We start from the raw sequence: 13759 nt of genomic DNA, 5'->3' as shown, positions 1-13759 counted from the left end.
TGAGTTTTTACCAGATACCAACCAGCTGATTGTATTTGGAAATGAGTGGTTATAAACAAAAAAATAACCTCTCTGAGTGGTTATGAGTAGTGATTGTTAGTCCTTTAGTCGGTGGAGATGTATTAGGATCTAAAGGAGATCTACAGATTTTGTAATTGTTAAGACTGGGACAATGGGGTTGTCCTGTAGTCCAGCTACTACTACGTCACAAATTGTGGATATTTATAGCCATGCTCTGTGGATGCGATATTCCCTGGTGTGGATTAACATCTGCACTAGTGAGTACTACAACTTTCCGCAGTGTTCTATCCTGATAACTAGTTAGACCAATTTGTTAATTGCAAGGCAAAAATGTGGTTTAGATTCCACCATAAACTGTAGGTCCCTTTGTTGCCATTGGCTGTATGGGCTGTTAAAATTAACAGCTGTGTCTAAGGAATATATGTCGGCCTCAGTCACTAACAAAACTACAAGATCGCGCCACTCATCCTACACTCATCTCCATTCATACTCGGCTTAAAATACCTACTTTGTATGGTCGCCATTTAATAAGAAAGAAAGAAAATAAAGTCTTACCTAGAGTTTGTTTTCCGTTGAGATGTTTTCCGTTGATCTCGTAGCTACTGTACTGCTTCACAACACATTCTGTCTGGTTCTTGAACTTCTCTATAGTCTTGTTGTTCCACCATTGATGAAGGTTGCCAAATTTGTCATACTCTCTTCCTGTTAAAGATGCATTGGAATTTTTAAGTTTCTAAAGATTTTCTACCATCTCCACCCTTATTCTAATATATACTTTTGAGGCTTATAAGTATATAGAGCAAGTGAAAAAATTAAAAATTTGCATTTTAGCAGGTAATAAAGGCATTGTGTAGTACTGTAGAAACATCCAAAATTAGTGATAAACTGTTAAATTATTATTTGATCAGACTTTAAAGTTGATGCTCACTAGAAGTGAGCATAATATAAATAATAAATTTATTCATATGATAAGGATTGTTTTATAAACGTCCAAAATAAATTGTTTTTCAAGAGGTGACAAATTTTAATGTCGGCTAAATGAAAAAAAACAATACTTTCCAGAAAAAGCACATTTTCTTTCTTCTAATAAAAAAAATATAGATTGAGATTCAAAATTAAAATAACTACCTATCACAAAAAGCTAAAATGATATTGTGTATTTTACAAGGTGCAAATTTAACACAAAATAAATCAACTATTAAGAAGTACATAATTCTAAAAACAGTAAAAACTAAAACAACATACTGTATTTGTCTCCTTAAACCATGCACAATGTTGCAGGACAATTCATAGCAATAAGTTAGCTGATATATAATAAAAATAAATATGTCAATTTAGTATATACTAGTTCATGTAACAATCAAAAACAAAAATGTATTAATCAAAAACAGTTTTCCCGTTATACCATGTAAAGCTTAATGCATTTATATTATATGTCTATTTGCAAAAGCTATCAATCTCATTGATATGGGTTTACTCTTTCATAACAAGAGTGAAAGGAAGTCATTACATATTTGAGACCATGTTTGAAGTGCAAGATTTATCAAGCACTTTAAATGGTTAAGAATTTGTATAGACCCACATTCACTCGTGTTTTGAACGTTACTTTTTGCTACACTACGAAGGCTAATTAAAACAGACATTGGATATTTTTTTGTTAGTTAGGTAGGAAGTACAAAACTCATAGCATTTTTTAGGTTATGCCTTAAATTGAAAGTTAATATTTACTTTGGTTGTACAGTTTTGGTTATTGAAAATTGAAACAGTTGACATAACATAACTAATCTCTGTTTGTTTGCGTCGGCAAAATCCAAAAAATATAGTAAACATTACTTTCGAATAGTAAACATTCTTTTTCCGTGGTAAACAATGTAATGATGAATTTTCGCAGGTGATAAACATGAAGGTAACGAAAATGGTCATTTCACAATAGTGTAGCAAAAAGTTGTTTTCTCAACTGCGCTGTATGCAATTGTAAAAGGGTTTAAAGAAAGGTATAAACTATTATATCAGCTGATTAGCTGTCGGCTGTTGTTTTAATTCAATGTTAGAGTGAGGTGGAGGGGATGAAATTGCTTCCCCTCAAACCCTCTAAATTTTGGGAACAGAATCTAATAATTACTTTAACTCAAATGTGTAAAACCACACATTATGTGTGGTATAGTTACTAAATTAAAAGAATGTAAAATGTTATATAAAACTAGTTGGAATGAAAAAAAAAATTAAAAGTCCTTAATGAGTTTTGAAACTTAGTTCAAGTCATGCTAAATATGAGGTTCACAACTCATTACACAACATTTATTGATGAAGGATTAGGAAAGTCTCCCCATGCGCAGGCAACAGCAATCCTAGAACCAAGAAGTACATAGCAAACATGCATTGGGGGAAAAAATGTTGTACCTTGAAAAATATTAAATCAAATATTGCTTGTTTCAACTTTCAACCAACTGTTAAATGTAAAAGGTTTTAACTGGTTTATGAGCATTTAGCCTTAGGAATTAAGTAAAGTACTAGGTACTATCCTGTTCCTTATGAAATACCTTCATGCTTTCCGTCACAGTTGCAGTAGGCCTAATGTGTGTTTTTTGTAAAGAACAAAATGGTTATAGGTTGACTAATGAGTATGTAATAAGATTAGTTGTTTAGTTTTGTCTGTTGGTCATCCTGCAGATAATAGGCCTACTAAAAATGTAAAGATGATGTATGTACTCAGTGTTTTAGAGTTAAAATTAAAACTGGTAATACCAAAATAGTGTTTAATTTCACAAGATAAAAATAATTAAAACAAAGAGTACATTAGAGTTTACAGCTCCTTACGCTCTTTTTTAGGGATGGACGGGATTGAATTTTTAGTTCGGGACGGGACGGGACGGGATTTTTATTTCCTTCCCGATTTTCGGGACGGGACGGGACGGGATTTTTTTCTGTGCATAAAAAGAAAGTACTGTATTGCAGTTACCAAAAAAGACATACGAAATCAATTTTTACCATTTGTGGCACTGATCTATAAAAACCAAAAAATGGGTAACAATTTACAGGTACCTATAGAAACTTGTGACTCGCGGGTCACGGGGTGATCGTCTGTATGACTCACGGTCAACGGTCATGTCGCGATCGTCGTCATGACTCGCGGTCACGGCACGATCGTCGGTATGACTTCGCGGTCACGGGGTTATCGTCGGTATGACTCCACGGTCACGGCGCGATCGTCATGACTCGCGGTCACGGCGCGATCGTCGGTATGACTCGCGGTCACGGCGCGATTGTCGGTATGACTCCGCGGTCACGGGGTTATCGTCGGTATGACTCCACGGTCACGGCGCGATCGTCGTCATGACTCGCGGTCACGACGCGATCGTCGGTATGACTCGCGGTCACGGCGCGATCGTTGTCATGACTCGCGGTCACGGGGTTATCGTCGGTATGACTTGCGGTCACGGCGCGATCGTCGGTATGACTCCGTGGTCACGGGGTTATCGTCGGTATGACTCGCGGTCACGGCATGATCGTCGGTGTGACTCGCGATCACGGCTCGATCGTCAGCATGACTCCGCCATCACGGCATGATCGTCAGTATGACTCCGCGGTCACGGCGCGATCGTCGGTAGGACTCCGCGGTCACGGCGCGATCGTCGGTAGGACTCCGCGGTCACGGCGCGATCGTCGGTAGGACTCCGCGGTTACGGCGCGATCGTCGGTATGACTCCGTGGTCACGGGGTTATCGTCGGTATGACTCGCGGTCACGGCATGATCGTCGGTATGACTCGCGATCACGGCTCGATCGTCAGCATGACTCCGCCATCACGGCATGATCGTCAGTATGACTCTGCCATCACGGCATGATCGTCAGTATGACTCCGCGGTCACGGCGCGATCGTCGGTAGGACTCCGCGGTCACGGCTCGATCGTCAGCATGACTCCGCCATCACGGCATGATCGTCAGTATGACTCCGCGGTCACGGCGCGATCGTCGGTAGGACTCCGCGGTCACGGCGCGATCGTCGGTAGGACTCCGCGGTCACGGCGCGATCGTCGGTAGGACTCCGCGGTCACGGCGCGATCGTCGGTAGGACTCCGCGGTCACGGCACGTCGGTATGACTCGCGGTCACGGCGCGGTCGTCGGTAGGACTCCGCGGTCACGGCGTAATCGTCGAAATTACTTCGTCTCCTGCGTTCGCGAACCTATCGCTCGCAATAACGGCGTTATCGGCACTCGCGAAGCGGAAAAATCGCCGACGATCGGACCAAATCCCGTCCCGAAATATTCCCGAGTCAAATGTAATCCCGTCCCGATAATCGGGAATATTTTTTTCCCGAAAAATTCCCGAAATTTCGGGACCCGTCCATCCCTACTCTTTTTACACTAAACAGTTTTTGCTGTTCGGTTGAAAAGAGTACAATTTTACGTAGTGTCTATCTTTATTTCACATTACACAGTTTTTGACTGGGGAGATGAATGTGTTTAGTTTACTATGTCACAATAAACAAAAACAGTGTCCAATTGACAGATCTGATTGTAAACAATAAATATTTCAACAGCTGATCTTTTTGCACTGGCTGGTAGGCTTCGTTTCAGCAAAAAGAAAGCTTGCATCTAACTACATGACACAGGTCCACGGCTTGACAACCATCCGGTTCAGTAGCATTGGATGGCTGCCAGACAGCACAGTTTTCTACGACCGCTGTAACTGTGTAGTGTGAATGCTATGCTGTTCTTTAAAAAATTTACCGTCAGGCAAAAACCTTAAAGTGTGAAATTAAAGCGGAGCGTGTGGAGCGTTGGAGTTCAAATTAAAATTGTTGTTACCAAAATGGTGTTTTATTTAACACTAAAAGTAATGAAAACAAAGAGTACATCAGAGTTGATATAGTTCCGCATACTCTCAAAGAAAAACATATGTTTGTTTCTCATTCATAGTCACCTATACTCCGTTCACAAAATTTAGGCAGTTTGAGGGGAAGCTACCCCACTACTTCTTTGCTTAACATGCATGGCACAGCTGATTTCTGTTTTGGCAAACCTCAGCTGTTTAGCTATTATTTTAAAGGTAGGTTTAAGTGGAGGGGATAGATTTCTTCCCCTGAAACTGCCTAAATTTTGTGAACGGAGTATAGTGTAAGTTGATTATCTGAGTATTTATGATTTACACAACATTTCTCTGCAAAAGTCCACAAAGAAAATTTAAGTTTAAAATATAACCTAACTCCAAAACCTCAAAAAGTTACAAACAGAATACTCCATTACCATATGAACTATTTTTTACTTTATATCTCAAGTGTAGCATTCCAATGCATTCATAATATAAGTGATTGAATAATGAATAGTTTCACCTTGATCATCAAACGCGTGAGTGAGCTCATGCCCCATAACCACCCCCATAGCCCCGTAGTTGAGGGCTTGTTGATGGTTGATGTCGTAGAACGGAGTCTGCAGGATCCCGGCGGGGAAAACAATCTGATTACGGGTTGGAGTGTAGTAGGCATTCACAGTAGGAGGTGTCATGTTCCACCTTAGTAAAAAACATGTCATTTAGATCGAAACAATTAAGTAAAATGTGTAAAGAAATAGCATTTCATCTATAGGAAGTTAAAAGTGAAAGATACTAGAGGGGTAAGTTAAGTCAGCTTAGATATATAGACAGAAAGACTAAGACGTATTGAGCAAGTGAGAAGAGTGAATTCCTTGGAAAGTGGAGTTGATGATTGATGGAATGAGACTAAGAGAAAGACTAAGAAGGGGATAAAATAAAGGGAAGAGGGCTGTTTAGAAGTGAGCGAGTGAAATGGCAAAAGAAATGATTGAGAGGAGACGACAGAAGTTGGAACAGTAGGAGAAGACGGAGAGACGGGCTTAGTCAACGCCCCAGACCAACAGGACAGGATATACAGGGTGGAAAGAAGTCCCGGGACAGTTAAATATTTCCAAAAATATTAAAGATATAGGTAGAAAACATGGTACAATGTTACTGTACATTAAAATTAATTAAAAAATATTATTCATTCAGTGATGTAAGCTACCTCCTCGTGGAGGGGGGGGGCAGTCTGATGGGATCCAATGCCACAAGTAGTTTTTTTTTAGCTAAAAAGAACAACCGAGTAAAAATGGCAGCCGTTCAAAGATTCAAAATGGCAGATTCAAGAAATCTCTGAACGCCTGCCATTTTTTATTCGGTTGTCCATGGCCTTTAATTTCATGTACATATGTTCATGTACATTGATATCAACCTATGCTTGCTTATATTTAAGATTTTCTTCTCACTCCTAGTGGGCGGTACCCCTGAGGGGGGAGCGTATCACCGAATTGTGTTTTAAAATGATTTTATTGCCCATTAACTTTGTTCCAAGTTTTCTAGCTCTATCTTGAATATCTTTTGAACTGTCCTGGTGTTTTTTCCACCTTGAGAGTTTTTTTAAGCTGGGCATTTATTTCTTTATTTGCAACCAATTATTGCTGTGAAGTTATTTTTTGTTTTTAGCTAAAAAGGCTATCTGACCTTACTGTATTACAATGGGCTAACTGCTCTATTCCATTGACTTGTATAATCAAATAGCATTCCAAGCCTTCAATTTGCATGTGATGCACTATGGGCTCGGGGGATAATTGAGCCCCTCTCCACCTTCCTGATGTACCTTATGGGGGAATTTCACCCTCCCTTGCACCCCAACAACCCTATAATCTCTTCCACCCCTGGGCTTGGGCCTGGAGTGGTTCTATATGAATTGGATTACTGGAAGACTACTGTACTGTTGTTTTTATCATAACAAAGATAAGATTTAAAGATCTCTCTTTTAAGATTGTTATCTGAAAACCTAGCACCAATTCTGTATGTATACATGTATACTTTTGAGGTAGTTCCTAGTGAACCTCCAAAAAAGCATCAGTTGTAGTTTTGAGGGTCCAGTCGGGAGAATATACTAACCTTGTTTTATTCACAGGCGTTCCCAAATTCTGAAGATTTCTTCTCAGGTTGAACTGGTTAGCGTGGATGTTATTTTCAAAGTATGTGTTCTCATTGACCTGGAGATCTTTGTACCGTTCGTCCAGCTTATCTGAATCTAGTATAAAATCTGGAAAACCTAGATGGAAAGAGACTTGAATGAATTGTCAATAATTGTGACAGAGAAATCATAATCGAAAATAGAGACAGTATAATGTGTTACATTTATTTCAACATGTTAAAAAATGAACGAACATAATTTAAAACAATAATTTTACTTCAGTTAAAAAATGTATCTCTTTTCTCAAAAACGATTGAATTACAGTTGTTTCTGGATGTACAGGATACTACCACAACAGCTCAAAGAGAAAAGAGTGAAAATTTAAAAACGTACGTTTTCAGGAAAAGCACTTTGCAAATTTTTTTCCCCTCTTTTCAAAACTTTTATTATTATTTTTATTTCATTGACATTTGAAGTTTCATAAAATGTCCATGGTAACGCAATATCTTTGGTAGTTTTTTTTTTTTTAAAGAGCATCTTTAGTGGAAAAACACAAAATCCTGTCACGACCATAACAGACGTTTAAATGAATATTAAAAATAGTTAATATTATTTTTATAACTATGTTTTGCTATAAACTAATTTACTTTTATGACCATTATACAATAAAAAGGTCACTGAGCTTTTGGTATATTTGGTCTTTCTAGAAAAAAATAAAAAAACTCAAAAAATTTTAAAAAAGCCAATAAAATCTTTTTAAGTTTGTATAACTCCGAAAAAACTTACCTGAGACCCGAAAAATTGTTATGTTTGTATAGAGGTGTGCTTCTTTTGTATATAAAACATTGAAATATGACGATATTTTAATTTTTGAAATTTTTATGATAGAAATCATGAACGTGATGGTCAGGGACAAGCGGTATGGTCGTGAATTTTCCGAAATAATCTAAATCTTTCTTAACAATCCTTCAATTATACTGTTAGTTATAATAAAAATATGTGTTTCAATTGTACTAAACTGTTCAAATTACAATTATATTAAAGTTATTGTCACGACCAAACACACTATAATCCATAAGGCTGGATTGGTCGTGAAAAAACCCGCGATGGTCGTGAAACTTTGGTCGTGAAATTACGTGTTATTTGGCTCTGTTCTGGAGGTAGCCCTGCACCTCATGTTCGAGGATACAAAGTGGACTTCTAGGTTAATCTAGCAATTGAAATATCTTACAAACAAAAATTAACACCATGTCTACTTCATCGAATGACTACGTACGGTCATGGACACACCAAAATTACAAAAAACACAATATTTCCTTTATTAATCTTGTAATTCCTCCTTTCAACTCGAAACGACCGGCACTACAATCCTGACGTACACCCCGAACTAGTCTCTAAAACCAACTGACTCCATCGACGCCAGGCTTGCCACTGTCGTGCTCCAAAGTTGAAAATTTTTCCCAAATGGTCGTGACGCCAAATCGAGGGACAGACTTATTTTGTCATGGTAGTCAGTTTGCAATGACAATAAAATTATAATATGCTCCTTTTTTGTAAGTTTAATAACCATTGATGACATAAAAATATGGCTTTATATATTTCGGCATGAATAATTAGTCTAAAAACAGCGTGAAAGTTGGAAAACGTACCCTAGGGACACGTCATGGTCGTGAATTTCGAGACTTTAAAAATACCTAGAACCTATTTAAAACCAAATAAATGTGTGTAACATGTTAAAAAATATTAAAAAACATAATAATACACTACAAATCCAGTATCTACGAAGTAAAAGGCCAGGGACATGAAAACGTACGTTTTTAAATTTTCACTCAAAAATTTCATAGGTAGGAAGGAATTTCAACATTGGTTTTATAGTTTCAACTATTTTACACACATCTTGTGTTGATTCATGGTTTGTTGTGCATTCACCTAACTGTGGCAAATATGTTGTAAGAACTCGCTTATAATCAACTTGTTGAGGTTTGTGTATTTTGTGTATTAGCTTAGGTATTAATTAAAAATTACAAGAGTTCAATATTCATTCAAACTTTATGTTCATTTCGTTCATAAAGAAGAGCCACGTACCAATCATGTCTGTGATGGCATCAGCTTTCTCCATTGCCAAAATTCGAGTTTCCGGATCCATCCAGTTGAGATCTTTTAGGTTCTCTTTGAACGCTGTTCTAATGGTATTGATCATGTCTTCAGCCTGTGAAAAAAACATTATTTCTTAAACAGCTAAAAGAAATAATAGACCGATTTTACTAAAGTCGTTGCAGCGTGCTAAGAAATGTAATGGAATTATGGGTAAGCAATACTATTTTTTTTAAATGCTACATTTACAGTATATGCCAGGGTATATTAACCTATATTATTATATCTTTAGTATCTGACATACACTAAAGAACCATACAAGATGCTATACCAATGATCCACATTTGAATGGGAGATCGTCTAACCAAGGGCCGGAGAATTTTTAAATCCCCCCAGTGCCTTTGAATCAATTGCGCAAGGAACCTAAACCTCTGTAGATGAATTAAAGATCAAGAGAGAGGCCAGTTAGTAGTATTTTTACCACCCATTTATCCATTGACCGTGAAAAAAACTAATTAGAGGTTTTTTGCAAACACACAAAAAAACATTCAAAGAAATCTTCAAACTTTGTTTCATTAAGTCATACACACTTCAACAATGTGGTAAGTAGTGATGGTCAAAACTAGAAATATCGAATCTCAAAACCGAAACTTTCAAAAATCTAAACCCGAATCTCGAATCCCAAAACTTAAACTCGAAACTTCTTTACTTACCTGGTTATAAAGGTCAAGGTTAGGTACAAAAAATACAGGTAATAAGAAAATGTTAAGTATGCAATCAAAACTGAAAGAGATCGACTCCTGACCCTGACATAACATAAATATGTGACTGAAAATATTTAAACCAAATACGACATAATGTTTTATCAAAAACCAACATTAAAATAAAATAAACTCCTAACACCAACATAAACATAAATATTAGATTGGTTAGAAGCAGAATATTCAGTGGTCAATATTTATTTTTTGTTTAGTAAATATTGATATGAAACTGAATTCTACGTCGTTCCAGTTATAACTATTTAAGATGTCTTTTGAAGTTCAGAATACAGTTTACTTAATGGTGATATGTTTGCTCTATTGCTATGAGCTTGTATGGAAACAGTGTTAAAAAAAATTATAATGACACAAAAAAATTTCAGCAGTTTCAAAAATAAAACTGCCAAAATATCAAATTTTGAAACTTTTGGATTTCAAACATGGTGATCAAATCTCAAAACCAAAACTTGTTGATGGTTTGGAGATTTGAGATTCGGTTTTGACACACCACTAGTGGTTCGAGTTACTTAACTCACCATTCGAGTTACTTAACTCACCATGGATTTGGAGTTGCCCTGAAACAGTTCTCTGACGTACATAGCTCCGAGAGCGAATCCAATGACATTGTTAGTGTCCGAGAAGCAGTACCTCCATGGCTCTTCTCCCCCCTCTGCCCCAATGAGAGCCTTACGCAGACCCTTGTAGGCATCACGGAACGGTTTTGACAAACACGCAGTCAGACTTCGAACAGTCTGCCACACCAGGTAGTTGTTGAGGATTCTGGAGTAGTAACACACAATGAGTTACAGATAACTTATTTTAATATTGCGTTTTTAAATTGTAATGCTATTGTCTGGAGTATAGAGGATCAGCATTCATGAATGACTCAGCTTGAGATAATTTTATTTTTGAATGTGTGTGTATGGTTTTTTTAATTTCTCCTCTTATACATAATATATGCAATTATTGACACCATTCCACTTATAAAGAACTTTGAAATAAAAATAATTTGATTTGATAGTATGTAAAATGTACTGTTTTGGTCAACATTTGGGTGGAGTTTGGGTGGAAATGTCTGTTTTGGGTCCCTCTGAGACCCAAAAACTAGTTTTTGGAGTTATTTCTGGGTGTGTGTCTCTGGTATAAGTACATGTTTACAGAGCTACAGACTTAACGAGTATTCAGATTTTGATGAAATTTTGTATATTGTTACTAATTTATGGTTATTCCATATTTTTTTATTTTGAAAACTAGAACTTTAATGGTGATTTTCCATTAAAAAAGTACATAAAATTACAATAATATCGGAATTTTCTAAAATGGCTTGAGCGATTCTTATTAAAATATTGTATATTATGGTTCTTTTTTTATTCTTAACAAAAAGGGTACTGCGTCAATGCTGTAAAATCTGGTGTCTAGGGAAAAGTCCAACACCATGGCCCTCAGGTACTACAATGGTCACAGTGTAGGATGACCCTGTTCCTTGTGGGATAGGAATTTCCGCACAGTGCTCGCAGCTCGGGCTCTTCGTTGTTTGTCACCAACATGTTTCCGGCACAACATACCAGAGCTGAAGTGCAAGGTCAAACTTAAGCTTACTCATAAGTGTGTTTCCTTTGTTCCTATCTCTGTGTTTTCTATGTTCTGTCCTAATGTTATTGTAGGCTAATGATGACAAGACCAATCATTATTACATTTACTGACCAAAGTCAAGGCGGCTTTTATAAATGAGCACGGACCAAGGAGCGCAAAAGGTTTTAGGTTTGTTAGGAGTACAAGGAAAACAAAAATTCCCCCACAAGGTAGGTGGAGAGGGGCGTAATTATCTCTTGGGCCCATAGCGCATGCAAACCGCGGCCCTGACCATAATTACAAATGAAGTAAATACACTATAGGCCTATAAGCCACATTCTTCAAGAACATGCTTATTCAAGTTAATTAATAAGAAAAATAATATTATCTTAAACTGATATTGATATTACTCACGTTTTTCCTTCTAGCGTAGAGTTGTATTCTTTAATTATAAGAGTGAGGTTTCTCAGATAATCAGGAGCGTATACAACCACTTTCTCTTTGTCTGTGATCTTCTTGTTGACTAACCTAAGTGCATCTGAGAAATATTCTTTCCAGGACATCTGAAAACAAAGTTTAAGTTGATAATAGGGATTGTTAAAAGTAACTGCAATTTTTATGGTATTCCTAGCCAGCTTTAATTTCAAATATCCACTCTTCATTTTCATTCTCTTGTCTGCTATCTCAGAATAAATACCAAACCAAGAACTCTCATTAGGCAAAAAAAGGTTGTGTTTGATTCTGCTATTGTCTACACTGGAATCAAGGAGCGCTGCTGTCGCTTTGCTGATGACGTAAAGAATTAGTTGGAATTAGTTGTAGTGTTAAAAAATACCAAATATCGCACTTAAGTTAGTTAAATCATAGATAAAACATACTCCTTTAGTAGATTTGTCATCCTTCAGGAACAGCTGAAGCCAATTTTATTGTTAGTTCTGTACGTCCAACTGTAGAGGTAGTGTTTTGTTTACAATTTGTTTCTTTTTATTGCAGTCGTTTAAAACCTCATTTAACCAAATAAAACGACACAATAAACAATAACTGGTCTCCTAGTTATATAACCAAATAGCAAAACACAAACCATGAAATTACGTCTAAAATAGATGAAACAAAATTTTGTCTACACTAGCGAACAGTGTGGACGTACATGAACTAGACGCAAAAAACAAGCTTCAAAATGTACAATGGGATGAAGAGTCTACTTGTGTTGCTTAGTCCATGGTTATATGTTATAATATCAGTTACATATATGGTATACTTAATGGTTCGTTAGAAATTTACTTACAAAAGGAGCGATTTCCTGAAGTTCTGCAATTGCTACTCTATGATACATTTTTTCTTCGTCCCGTCGGTCTTCTGAAGGTATTGTGATCTCCGCAAGCTTTGTTTCAAAGTCAATAACCTCCTGCATCTGGTCTTTGGTGTTGTTGGGGTCTCCTCCAAGCAATATTCCTATCTAAAACACAACCACTTTGCAACTTTGCAGTTTGAATTTTGTTAGTGAGTAATGTGTTTAGTAGAAGAAGTTATAAAAAGTCTTGAAGGTCAAATATAAATGCAAAAAAACATACGTCAAAGGATTACAAGCTAAATTCTAACAAAAATGTTTTCTACTACCAGATTTCTTTAATTGGAAGTGATAACATACAAAATGTAGGTACAATGTAGGATTTGCAATAACATGACACTATTTGTGAGAAAACTGTACAAATCAAGATGTTCAAATGGTTACTAGTAGTGTAATAAGTTGGTAATGGTATGATGGGTTTGATTCAGGAACAGAGAAATTAATGTGGTTGAGATTTGTTTGTACTTGGGTAAAAGTTTTTGTTCTTTATTGTACACCATCTAAAATATTTTCAAAAATTAAGTTTTAAGTAAGAATAAGTTGCAGGTCAAACAAAAGATGAAGTTGGAAATTGTACTCCGTTTACAAAATTTGGGTGGTTTGAGGGGAAGACATTCCATCCCCTCCACCTCACCCTAACATTGAAACAACAGCCGACAGCTGATCAGCTGATACTATAGATTAAGGCCTACCGCACACGAGAGACTTTTTGTCGGCCGACTGTTTGCCATCTGTCTGGCTGGAGTCGGGTGGACAATCGAAAAGTCGTCAAGACTGTATGGTCGTTGACTATGGTGCGCACACGACACGACTGTTTAGTCGTCTTTCGAGTGTCAAAAGGATGTATATGACAGAAACTGCTGTCATATGTGCGTTACTGATAAGATTTTGTGCAAGAAAACCTAAGAGAAAATACAGGATGCATCCAATTTATAGTCCGAGAACCTTGAAAGGCCAGATTTACCTCTATACTCGGATTTGAGGAAATATCCGGACAAATTTTTCATGTACTCATGAATGAGTGT

The 13759-nt window shown here is 37.0% G+C and overlaps 1 protein-coding gene across 1 annotated transcript in view; it reads right to left on the bottom strand.

Moving 5' to 3' along the window:
- Positions 1-13759, bottom strand: part of LOC128991167 (endothelin-converting enzyme homolog) — an 80054-nt gene that overhangs the window by 6929 nt on the left and 59366 nt on the right. The window contains exons 8-14 of the mRNA XM_054413947.1: positions 12672-12842; positions 11801-11949; positions 10372-10594; positions 9048-9171; positions 6944-7100; positions 5355-5533; positions 577-723 (exon numbers count right to left, since the gene is read on the bottom strand). Coding sequence (XP_054269922.1) covers positions 577-723; positions 5355-5533; positions 6944-7100; positions 9048-9171; positions 10372-10594; positions 11801-11949; positions 12672-12842 — 1150 coding nt within the window. The remainder of the gene's footprint in view (positions 1-576; positions 724-5354; positions 5534-6943; positions 7101-9047; positions 9172-10371; positions 10595-11800; positions 11950-12671; positions 12843-13759) is intronic.

Source organism: Macrosteles quadrilineatus, unplaced genomic scaffold (genome assembly GCF_028750875.1).
Source record: "Macrosteles quadrilineatus isolate MER2022 unplaced genomic scaffold, UCM_ALF_1.0 Scaffold_3__2_contigs__length_128488019, whole genome shotgun sequence".
NCBI classification, from domain to species: Eukaryota; Metazoa; Arthropoda; class Insecta; order Hemiptera; family Cicadellidae; genus Macrosteles; species Macrosteles quadrilineatus.
The sequence above is the reverse complement of the archived record's forward strand: the minus strand, read 5'-3'. Positions and strand labels throughout refer to the sequence as shown.